The following is a 12,530-nucleotide window of genomic DNA, read 5'->3' as shown; positions in this document are numbered from 1 at the left end:
GGAATGCTCCATTATTAGATTTTTAGCCACTCGTCTGAGCTGTTCCTGCAGCTGCAACTCAAAGTCAAAGTTGGGGTTCTAGAGTTGGGGAAGTTGGGGAGCACCAAGAGTGCCATAAAGTAGTAATACTAATTAAGTTGTGTATTATGCATGTGCCCTGGGAGAGGGGAGAGTGGAGTAGATAGACGTCTCAGACCACCACCCTGTGGTGGAGATGCCTGTGGTCTTGATTCAAGCAGCCCGTTGACATCGTTTAGTCGAACAATGAATGCATCCTTTCAGTTCCTTCCCTTGGTATTCAGTGTCCTGGCAAGTGTTGGTGGTTTCGGAAACCTGAAGGATGCCATCGACTTGAAGTGGCGTCGGATACCGCAGACTAGGTCACTAGAGGGAGACTATCAAAGCTGCCTCCAAGGAGTAAGGGTTATGCTACCATGATCCTCTGAAAACTCACCTCGCCTTGGCATGACCTTTGAACTGAGAGACCTCGGCATACCGCCGACCCAGCGGCACCTCCTGGGGACTCAGCAGAGAATCGCAAAGCGATCCCACTGGCTGGGACTCCCCCACGGGCAGGCTCATGCCCTTCACCAGTCGCGCTGCATCTCCCACGCGCTGATCCTCGCCAGCTGTGCGATTGGCAAAGTTCCTCAACTGCTCCCGCAGCGAATAGTCCACGGAACTGGAGCACGAGGTGGACTCCGAGGCGGAGGAAGAGCCGGAGGAGTGGCACCTGGGCGAGGGCGACGGCGAGTGCAGATCCTGTCCGGCATTTCCGTTCTGCAGATCCTGGTAGGCGGCATGGGCGTCCTCGGAGCCGCTGCTGCTGGCCGAGCTGCTGGATCCTGAACCCGAACCGGATCCCGAGCCCGATCCCGACTGATTACTCTGACTGGTGGTGTTGGACACACAACTGTCCATGCTGGCAATGGAGTTCCTGTTGCCATTATCCCTTTTGATGCTCTCCTCGATGTCCTTCGTCTCGAGTATGATGTCGTCCACCTGCTGGGGCACAATGATCAGGGATGTCCGCTTCCTCAGAGTGTCGTCCTTGGCATTCATGTTCTGCTTGAGCGTCTTGTCCGATTTCGTGGTGTACACAATGACCTCGCCACCACCACCACCCTTGGTGGCGGCATCCTGGCAGGACATTACCACTCCCGTCGATCCTGCCGATGCGGATGCTGTTTCGTGCGACATCCTGCTGCAAAGTCTTGTCAGATTAGATTCAAAATAAAATCAGAGGTGGGGAAATGGAAAATTGATGCTACCAACACAGTAAAAGATATATCCTCTTGCCCCCAACATGTGGCAAGCTTTTTTTTATTGATTTTGACATTTAATACCCGGTCACATATCGCATATCGCATAACCATATATCGCCACTTCGAGCCACTCGAGTGCATGAATTTTAATTCCAACCCGCCAGCCGTCCAACCGTCCACGTTGTGGCTTTCAAAATGTTATTACCAATAAAAAATAAAAGGCCAAGACACGGGGGCGGTATCTGTATCTCTTTATGTAATATGACTTGGTTGGTAACACCTGCCAACTGTCTCAGATACGCGGCTACAGTGTCAGTCTTTGAGGGTCGATTGGTTTTCAAAGAAAAAATATAAACGGAAATTGAGGATTTTTTTCATAATTAAAAGAAAGATTTCCTTAAAAAAAAGTGGTAAGTTATTGCAGTTTATACCATCTGGTTTATAGAAAAAATACTAAACAAACTTATATTCATCTTCTGTATAGTTACTATGGAACCTTAGAACCAAGTCTGTGATTTTTAAGAAACTAAAACTAAAGCTGGAAATGGAGGCTTTATCTAAAGATTTCTTTATACAAAATTAGTTAGTATATATTTTTAGTATATACCATCTTGAAAATAACAAAAATACTAATCAAAAGAGTATTAAATATTCTCCTATGTGGTTTTCATGAACTTTTAACAACAATTCCGGTGCTAGGCTTTTGCCACCGCAATACAAGTCTAAACCGAGAGAGTATCCATTTCATTTTGTGGAAAATATTATTATGCATTTCTTGGCATAAGTGGGGCTCTTTTTTTTTAATAATATCCAAAACAAAAACAACAACAATAAATAAAGCCAAAAAAAACCACCCAGTCGGAAGCCAAAAGGTGACCACTCTATACTACATATATTTCTAATATCATATGGAAAATTAGAATGCCGGCTTGTATAAACAACACACAGTTTTTATTATTTTTTTTGTTTCTGAGGCGATAGGCAATTACAAACATTTGTGTACTTGGCTTTGTTTTGACATCAAAAGAAAATTGAAACGAAGCCCCAGCAAAAAGTAATAATACTAATAACAATAATAAAACATAAAAGAACACAACGCCACATACACAGCCAACCAGAGCTAAGCAGACCGATTGTATCCAAAAGTGGGTTCTACGTTTTGCGTTTCGTTGTGGTTGACTGGATTCTTAATTTATTTATTATTTTTTTATTATCTGGTTCTGTTTGGACCTCCAACTGAGGCTATGGAGTGTGTATATAGTGGCTTGATTATTTGCAAAATAAATACCATACCATACCATGTCCAGTGATTCCAAAAGATTTTTGTCGCAATTTCCGTTTATCGTTAAACCAAAAACATCAAAGGAATATGTCAAATGGGGCATAAAGTATAACGTTTGCTAGGCAACTCTACAAGGCACTGTCCGCTTGTCCGTCTGTCCGCGAATTTGTATATTAAGATGACTATAGATGACTATATTTTATAGTTCTGAGGTATACAACCTGCCTCTATAGATCCTCCGTTATAGTTCTTATAAAATATTGATTAAATCATTTATAAGACTTACTAGGCAACTCTACAAGGCACTGTCCGCTTGTCCGTCTGTCCGCGAATTTAAGTTTTAAGCCAACTACTACCTCAATTCCAAAGCTAATGATTTGAAACATTTTATACACCCTCCATTTAATCTTCACCCACATATAACTCAAAACTGTATAGATCAGATGACTATATCTCATAGTTCTGTAGCTGTAGACAGCCACTTGTAAACATGACTATAACATTAATAATTTCACCCCTGAGTTGCACCTATTTTTGTTTTTTCTTGCAAATTTCTAGCCATATAAACAGTTCGGTATTCCTCCATTTGAATGCTAAGTTGTAGTGCAATCAATGTTTCGACTGGCACCGTTTCCCTTGGCTGCACCTCACCCGGCCCGGCCACTCTTCTCGATACTTTCACGATTTCGCTGCTTTAGTCGTGCTCTGGTTGGGGTTTTCAATGGATCAACATGGCACTACGTGTATCATCGGTAAACAAGGTGGCCTGTAATACTATATATATATATATATACTATAATAACCAAAAGGCATTGCTACATTTCGCAATTATCTGAATCACTTGACGAGCGCGGCGACAACAACTGTAATTGCAATTCTAATAGAGACAATCGCGTTTCGTGTTCGACATATTTAAGGCTTTTGTTTATATATGGGTTTATCATTTCACAAAGTTATTCCATACATTTATGATTTCTAGATTTCTAGATTTCTTGTAAATAAATTAACATAAATTGATGACAAAATCAGAATCTGGGCAGAACTGCCATTCCATTCGAATCATGAACTATGCAAACTTTATTTTCTTTATCCTCTCGGGCTGTGTGGCTGTCTGTTTATTATGCAAAGTGTGAAACGCAATTGTCAACAAATTGTCAGCCAAACTTGGGCTAGTTGAGCAGTTTGTAAGCCGATTCTCAGAAATAATAAAATAGAGGAGAGCTTCAAGCCGTTTTTGTTTGCTTTTTTTGGATTTCTAGCCACCGTTTTTGGACAAAATAGTCGTTCGATTTCAAGGCCAAACACGCGACTTTGTAAGCGAAAGTTTTGTCAACAGAGAGTGGGGGGAGGGATTTGATCCACCAACTAGTTTAAAAAGTGGGTCTGGGGTCTCTAATGAATCAAACATAAATATGTTATGGCATTTATTACTTTGCCTTTTATGGCTCTTCTTGTTCTACTCTCCGTAAGTGCATCTTTCATCCCAGAAACAATTAAAATCATTCCATAAATGTGATTCACATAAGCGTGAGTGAATGAATGAGCCAGTGAGTGAGTGAGTGAGTGTATGAATGAGTGAATAATGAATAAGTGTGCTGACTTTTCTAATGTTCGTTCTTTGGGGGATACTCCGCCTGGCCCCCAAAGTAGAATGCAATAAACTGTGAGCTCCATACAGCCCCCTCTTGAATATTTTTTTTAATATTTACACATTTTTTGGTTTTTTTTGGTGTGTGTTTAGTAATTTTTCAATTTTTCTTTTTTTTTCGGTCCGCGATATGTGTGGAGGGTGGGTGAGTCTCTCTGGTGGTTGCTTTTTGGTCTGACTTGTTACTACAAATTATCGGCGGTACGCTTGGCACGTGCACGACGTGTTTCAGTCTCGAAACTGGGGTTCCTGATTCTGCCAACCCCCCTAAAGGGCATCCCATTCCTCCCACACTCACTGCCCTGGGTCTCTCTACCCTTATTCTGGGCTTAGTGTAATTGATTTCGCATTGCAATGAATGCGTTTGCTGCGTGCCAGCCTCAACCTTTTGAGCTTCTATTTGATTTTTTTTTTTCGGTAATGTTCTGGTTTTTGATTTCTCCTGATTTTAACGGGGATTTTCACCTTCTATCGATGGTTTGATGATTTTGTGGTTGGATTTCTATATACTTTCATATAGAAATTAATTACCAACTTCTTGGGATTTTTTTTTGAGTTTTTGAAAGCCTTTTGGATTTTTATTGGCAATGTTCTGGTTTTTGATTTCTCCAGATTTTGGTATTCTACCCATATTTAATCGAATTCTGATTGATTTCTTAAGGTTTTTAGGTGGTTTTCATTTAAATTCATAGATAAATGAATTAGAAAATCTGAAAAACTCTTTTGAGTAAGTTTTCAAAGACATTTGGATGTTCTGGAGTTTAATTACTCCAGATTTTAGAAGATTTTTCATATTAACTCCATCTTAGAACTCCTTTGGGAAAATTTTCAGCATAATTTTGATTTTTTGGCAATGTTCTGGTTTCCAATTTCTCCAGATTTCCAGGATTTTCACAATAACTTTGAATACTTGTAGAATTCTCAAGGTTTTTAAGTGTTTTTCATATTCCATTCTATATATAATTAGTAGTATACCTTTTTGGTACTAATTTTGATGAATTTTTGTTAACCAGAACAACCTTTTAAATATTTTCCTTTCGGTGACAACATTAGCCAAATTGATTTCGACAGCATTTGTTTGGTCATTGAGGTTCACCCAGCCTGCCCCAACCCCAAACCCCAGCCACTGCCTCAGTCACTTCCCCTTCTACTTGTTTCTTTTTCTCGACTTAACTGAGCTCAAGGCCTTAGCCACAACTTCCACCCACCAGCGATATCCAGAGCGCTACACCCACGCCGTGTCCCCCAAAATGCTAGTGTTTTTGGAATGCCAGACGTTGTGGCGTTGGAAACTTAAGAATCACAAAAAAAAAAAAAAACTATACCAGAAGGGGCAGTGTTATCTAAATAAATACATATACATATGTGGCCTGCGACATCCAAGTCTATAAATTATGTAAATGTAAGATTCGTTTATTTTGATATTTTCACTCCCACATCACGAACAGTGTGTGTTGTTTGGAAATATTTTTGTAAATTAAATTTTTTTATGAATTTTTAATTTGTTTGCTGGGCTTTGGTTGAATGAAAATTTCACACTTTTGCCCAAAAGCAATTTGTGTGATTTGTGAACTAAAAAAAAAAATAAAACAGAAAGAGTTCATGCCGTTGCGGCAATCCGCTCCACTCTGAACATCTGTGAGATACATTTTTTGTTCAACAAAAATCAATGAAATTTCATTGGTTTTTGGTCTCAAGGTGCATATATCATAGCACGGCAACTAGTATCTATCAGATAGCTTTATGCGGGTATATGTGTGTGTGGGTTGACTATTTTTCCAGACAGGTTGGTCAGCCACTTGCATCTTGATTTATTTTCCTTCATTCAAGAGCAAAAGTTTATAAAATAGTGCGCGATGGAAAACCCATTGATCTCTCATTTATCTGTGAGATACATTTTTGGTGGTTAAACCGAAATCAGTGACTAATGGATTGCCGCACGCAGAGACGTAGGGGAAACGAAATTTGCTGCTTACACAATTTGTATCTATCAGATACAGCGATCCAGATAGAGATACAAAGAGTTGGATCGGTGAAAGGCGCCTCTAGAAACTATCGCCCGAAAACACCAAACCCCCAAACATACACTCCACAAAGGCGTTGAAATATTTATGATGCAGCTACAAAAATTGCATTTTTTTTGGTTTGTATCTTTTGTTACTGTTACTGTTACTCTACTCTGTTGCAGTATATCTTACGGTTTGCAAAAGTTGACCGTACAAAATGCATACAACAATAAGAACAACAACAACAAAAACTAATATGAAAGTGCAACAGAAGCAAAATAAAAAAGGAGACACGAAAACAAAAAATACAAAAAAAAAACCTGCTCAGCAACTTTTACGCTGCGCCCTCGTGGATCGCAAGTGTGGATGCCATTCCGGGCAGTATCTGTGAGATACTACAACAACGGTACTCCACAGAGCAGGCCAAAACAACAACAATAACAACAACAACAACTAAATGCAGAATTTATAACAAAATGAAAAAAAAATAAAAATAAAAGAAATAACGAAAAAAAAATAAAAGCACATAATGAAAGCAGAAAAGCAAAGTTGCTGGCCGTCCATTGGGGAAATTAACATGTTGCCAAGTAAACGGGTCGAATTCTTTTTCATTTTCCCCCACTTTGGGGCTCGACAACAACAACAAGCAGCAACAAACACTCCCCCTCCCAGAACTGACGTCACAGAATCTAAATGAAGTTAAAAGTACAACAAGTGCTTTGAAAAGCAAATAAATTTTAAAGATTATATGATTTTTATGCTTTTTTTTTATTAATTTATACAACTAGTTGGGTTTTCTAGCAAAAAATATAAGTTTTTTAAATAAAAATCATAGAGTTCGAACCTGTGAGAGGAAAAAAATATGTTTTTTTAATAAAAATCATAGAGTTCGAACCTCTAAGAGAACTTCAAGTGCTTTGAAAAGCAAACAAATATGCTTTTTCTTTAATTTTGCTTAGCTCTTTTTCTAAATTTTACCAAAAAAACACTATTTTTCAAATAAAATTTACTCTATGACACAACTTGACCGCTTAATCAAGCCAATTTATGACAAAATCAATTAATGGATCAAAAACGCAATAAACTTTTAAGCAAATTATTGATAATCGCTTGAAATTACCAAAAAGCATGCTTTCGACCCACGAATATGTAATGCGGAACTTTGTCTCTATCTATGTCTCTCTGTGAATCCCAAAAAGATCGATGAATGGACCCAGCAAGTATTTGGCAATCGAAGACGACGCTTCCCTCTATATATATATATATGTATATATACTGATTTATGACGACAAAAATTGACACTTTCGCGTTTGCTTTTTTGACGCTTTCTTTTGGACTTTTCGATTTGCATACGAACGAGATCTATTTACATACGAAACTATACAACGACAAATGAAATGGGGGGAAGCTAATTAGCATAAATGTCGAACGATCGGGAATTCATTGATCTTTTATCTTACGAGTTCTTTAAATAGTCTTGTATCTTTATTTTCATTTGCCGTTAGAATCTACACTGCAGAGAAGCTTTTTTTTTTTTAATATTTAGACACCATTCTATAGACATTTATCATCTAGACATATTTTTTATTACAATATTATTTTATTTTCGTTTCTGGTCGTGTTTGCTTAAGTGTTTTACAACGAATTAAGTTGATTATATTGTTATTTTTACAGATACAGATACATTCAGAGAGAAACTTGTAGAGCTAGAGATACGCTCCACTCGTAATGCTCATAAATAAAACACAGTCCACTGGGCGATGTTGCAATAATTATCAAACTCAAACCCGAACCCCCTCTCTAAATTATGAGAGTTCATCATAAATAGTGGCGGCAGTAGTAGTGGGGGGTGCTGTCCTCCAACTACATGGAGCTCCCCCTCGGATGAGATGATCGGCTGGTTGTGTTGCCACGAGCTGCACTGCAAAAAGGGTGTCGTTGGGTCACTTTAAATTGCTTGCGAGAAATAAAAAAAATATTAGGGGGGATCACTGGCCTGATTAATAAGAAAAAGATGCAATATCTCTTCGCTGAGATATAATAGAGGCCTAACCCAATAGAATATTAAGCGTTTTATACTGTTGCGTGTCTTCTAATATTCCATGAATTTATTCATCAAATGAACTTTAATAATATAAATATTAATTTAAAATAAAAATAAAAAAGAACAAATAAATAAATAAAAAAATATGCTATAAGATACTGTTACTGATCTTATATTATTAAAATCTTTAAAAATTATAGATATGACCGTGAAATCCGAGTCATCCATGAGACTAAAAACCATTTTAAAAAAAAACCACTAAAACTCAAAAAATAATTAAAAAATAAAATCAGAAAATCAGTCCAAGTTCCGGTGGTAGTTACTTATAGATAACTGCAACATCTAAGAAGCAAGACCACGGTAAGTCACAAAAATTTAAAAAAAAATTCGAAAAATAAAACAAGAACCATAGTTTTAAAAAATAAAATGAGAAAATCCAAATCCAACTCCAAAGAAAGTTCCAAATCAGTGGCATGCCGAGAGGACATAAAGACAGTTAGTCAGAAAATTTAAAAAATAAAATAAGAACCATAGTTTTAAAAAATAAAATGAGAAAATCCGATCCAAATCAGTGGCTTGTCGGAAAGACTTGAAGACAGTTAGTCAGAAAATTTAAAAAATAAAATATGAACCAAAAGTTTTAAAAAATAAAATGAGAAAATCAGTGCCAGTCCCAGTTACTGCGGAACTCATTCAAATGCCACCGTATGTAAAATTTAAATAAAATTAAAAAAGTAATTTAAAATAAAATACCCGTTGGGGAAATCGCCCATACGACGTTGCTGTTAGCCAAAGACTGACGCTAGCTAAAGATGTATACCAAATAATTAAAAAAAAATAAAAATAAAAAAATAAAGTAACCCAATAAACTGGAACTGCTCCTGCTCAATTCCAATTTTAATATTTAATCAGATAATAAAATAAAATAAAATAAAAATCAGAAAACAAAGGCCTTTTCATGACCAACTGGCTTGTTGGTCAAAAGACGAATGACCCATGTTCGAATGTCAATTTAAGAGGAAAGCTATTTGGCAACGAAACTCAAAAAATACCAAAGCCAACAGACTAACGCTTTATTTTTGCCCCTAAAGAATGGTCACACTTTTTTTTGTATTATTTAAAATTTTATAAAGAATTTAAAGACATGTGAAGGTCTTAAGGTTTATGGAAGATATAATTAAAATAATGAAGAGATGCCTATAATTCGATGAAAGATAAATAAAATAATCAACTTTGGTCACACTTTTTCTTAAAATACATCTCTGCAAGGGAACTTTTTGTGGAAAATTGGAAAACGTGACTGGGCAACAAGTAGAAGCCCCAAATTCGAGAGGTTCTTTGGGTGTGGAGCTGTGGCAGTGGCAGCCACGTTGTTGTTGCAACATTTTGCAAGGTGCCCGGGCGTTAAAGGAACTACGACAATTACAGTTATTTTATGAGTTTGCAGAGCATAACCAGAACATCGTTTGGCCACTTCAGTTTTGCAAAGAGAGCGGAAATTTAATGAGCAACCAGCACACAGCCACCACCCACTAGCCTGGCTGGCTGCCTGCCACACATCCGTCAGATACTTTATTTCACTTTGCGGGGCGAACCACAGTTGGAGAACCAGAATCGCCAAAGCCTCCGGGGCCTCCAGAGCTGTAATGATGCGTTTAGCAGATTATGAGCTCTGGGGATCTGGGGCTCTGAGAGGGGGCTCTGGGAGAGGCGGGGTGGCAAATTGGAGCAGCATCTCTCCAGTGGCAGTGGCATTTTGTGGTCATTTACGATGAAGCCCGCCAGTGAAAAACTGCATCAAGTGGTGGCTGGAGTGGATGCAAAGCGATTGAAGCGTGTGCCAGGACATGATTGTGCCATTATACAGGAATAATTGGGTTTTGCCAGAGGGTTATATGCCAGAGGAAGTGGATTTATGGAGAAAATAACACTAAAGTAAGTTAACTTGATGGTTTTTTCATTAAGAGACTGTAGAATCATAAATATTTCAAATTTAGACTCTAATTTAAGCTACTAAATCTAAGTAAAACCTTAATTTCTCTTACTTTAGTTTAGTTCTAAGGCCTTAACACTAAAATACCTATATATACCTCTATAAGAAACCCTCAAAAACTCCCTTAATATACCTTCCTTTCAGGACTAACTAACTGGGCCACAACCAACTGTTGCCAGGTAACTCAAGCCAGTAAATCAATCGTTAACCTGGTCTAGTGTTGGCCCATTTGCGGCATAATTAATGGTAGCATAATATATACATACATGGCCCAAAAACCTACCAACTCTTGGCCATGTGGCATGTCGATTTTATCCACCATTTGTGGCATTATTTTGGGCCTAAAACAAAAAAGGTTAAGACTCACCACCCTCTGTTTTGTGGGCCCGTTGCCGTTCATTTAATTTTATTGCCTAATTTTCAACTTTGATTGCTGCTGCTGCTGCCACACCCCCAACTCTAAAACCCAACACCCTGCCACCCACCGCCCTCGTGTCACTTTCACGCTCATTGACATTTCTACAAATTGCCTTTTTTTTGTGGTGGCTGTGATTTCCTGGCAGTACTTGTCGGCTTTTAACTTTCAATTTCGCAAAAGATAATCAATTTTTATATTTTATTTAGCATTTTGATGGGCCCATTGCCACGCCCACAGTCCATTAGGCCGGAGCTGTCGAATATTTACGTCCAGGCGCCAAATATCATAAAGAAATTAACATTTCTTCTCCGAAAGCGATGAGGGACTTATGGTTGTAGGTGGTGGGGATAGGAAAGCGAAGCTCCAGCAAGCTCATTATCCCATTACCTGGGGGAAATCCACAAAAGGATCATTAACTACAATTTACTGCCCGGTTTTTTGCAGATACTTTTGTGTCTGTGTGTATGTGTGTGTTGTGGCAGTGGCAGTGGCACATAGAAAGCGGTAGCCTCTGGTGGCAGCATCTGTCTTGGGCGGCTCTTAAATCTAAAACGACTATAAATTTTGTGATATTTTAGGCCAATGTTGCGGCCATTCATTTTAATATTAAGTACTCACTAGGCGCTGCCAAAAAAGGATGCTCTAGAAAGGTTATTCAAGTTAGGGAATACTAGGCTATGGAATCTTGGGTGAGTAAGAGAGAGAAAAGTACCGGGTATCATAATACCAATTAAGGTATTTTTAGGTATTTAGTTGAGGTTTCTTTGAAAATGAGACTAATTTCTCTAGAAAGGAGATTAAATAGTTTTATTTATAAGTTAGATTCTCAAATAAAAGCCGACAAGTACCGGGTATATTTCCTCAACGAAAAAAAAAATTAAACCAGAAATGCTAATCTTGAGTGCAGGTGTCTTTGTAGATTGAGGGCCTTGGCCCACGCTCGCCCACGCACTCCGATTGCGTAGTATCTGCTCTCGGAGTATCAAAAGTATCTGCGTATCTGCAAGATAGACGTAGCAAACTATCCATTAGCATCGAACAAAAGTGCGCTTTGTCTTTCCGCTGATTTCTGTAAGCGGCAGTGGCTGCCAGCCAGCTTCCAGTTGGCTTCTTGGCTTGATTAAATGTTGCCAACGACAACGCACAACGCAAAACGCACAACTTGGGATTGGAAATGAGGCCCCAATCTGAAGTTGAGTCGCGAGCAAGTTCGTCATCGTCTGATGCCGCCTTTCAGCTTCAATCTGCGGCATCTACCCAATCTACCCAACCTACCCAGCCAAAGAATAACTCTCCCCTTTGTTTTTGAGACTATATACCAGGCAGCTCCCCTGACAACCCACAATTTGTGCTGCAGTGCGTCGTCGTCAACGTCTGAAGTGTATCTTTTTAAAACACAAAAGATACTATACTATACTACTGCGAAAGGCACAAAGAGCACGCGAAATTTTTCGCCAGCGAGCGGAAGTCGACTTTGCCAGCTAGCGGATGAAGACCCCAAAGAGTACCAAGAGTACCAGAATTCAGCCCCGTCATAGCCCCTCCTCAGGCCACGCCTCCTGCTCTTCGACAAAATCGCAAAAGATGCTAAAGATCGCAATTATTAAGTACGGCGTGTGAGTCGCAACCCTGGAATGAACTTTCAACACAAAGGTTAATCGTATTTTGATGGCCGGTCCAGTAAAGGGAATTGAATTTTGTATTTATGGAGTGGGTTCTGAAGGTTTAAGCTTCTAAAGAGATGGTCTTCCAGGCTTGACAGGGTTTGAGATAAAACTAAGAAGATATAGTGATATGGTGAGCCTTTAGGATGGAATTACACAACATTTGTTATCTAAAATAGTTATAAAAATAGCTTATTAGACTCCTTTTAA

At 38.6% G+C, this 12,530-nt stretch overlaps 1 protein-coding gene across 3 annotated transcripts in view; it reads right to left on the bottom strand.

Annotated features, from left to right (window-relative positions):
* Positions 1-12,530, bottom strand: part of spri (Src homology 2 domain-containing protein sprint) — a 97,429-nt gene that overhangs the window by 32,521 nt on the left and 52,378 nt on the right. Inside the window, exon 3 of one of the 3 annotated variants that reach the window (XM_043210032.2) lies at positions 455-1,204. The exons of the other annotated variants lie outside the window; for them this stretch is intronic. Coding sequence (XP_043065967.1) covers positions 455-1,200 — 746 coding nt within the window. The 5' untranslated portion in view covers positions 1,201-1,204. The remainder of the gene's footprint in view (positions 1-454; positions 1,205-12,530) is intronic. 3 annotated transcript variants of the gene reach the window in all.

This window comes from Drosophila bipectinata, chromosome XL (genome assembly GCF_030179905.1).
Source record: "Drosophila bipectinata strain 14024-0381.07 chromosome XL, DbipHiC1v2, whole genome shotgun sequence".
Lineage (NCBI taxonomy): Eukaryota > Metazoa > Arthropoda > Insecta > Diptera > Drosophilidae > Drosophila > Drosophila bipectinata.
Note: the sequence above shows the minus strand (reverse complement) of the source record. Positions and strands in the feature narration are given on the sequence as shown.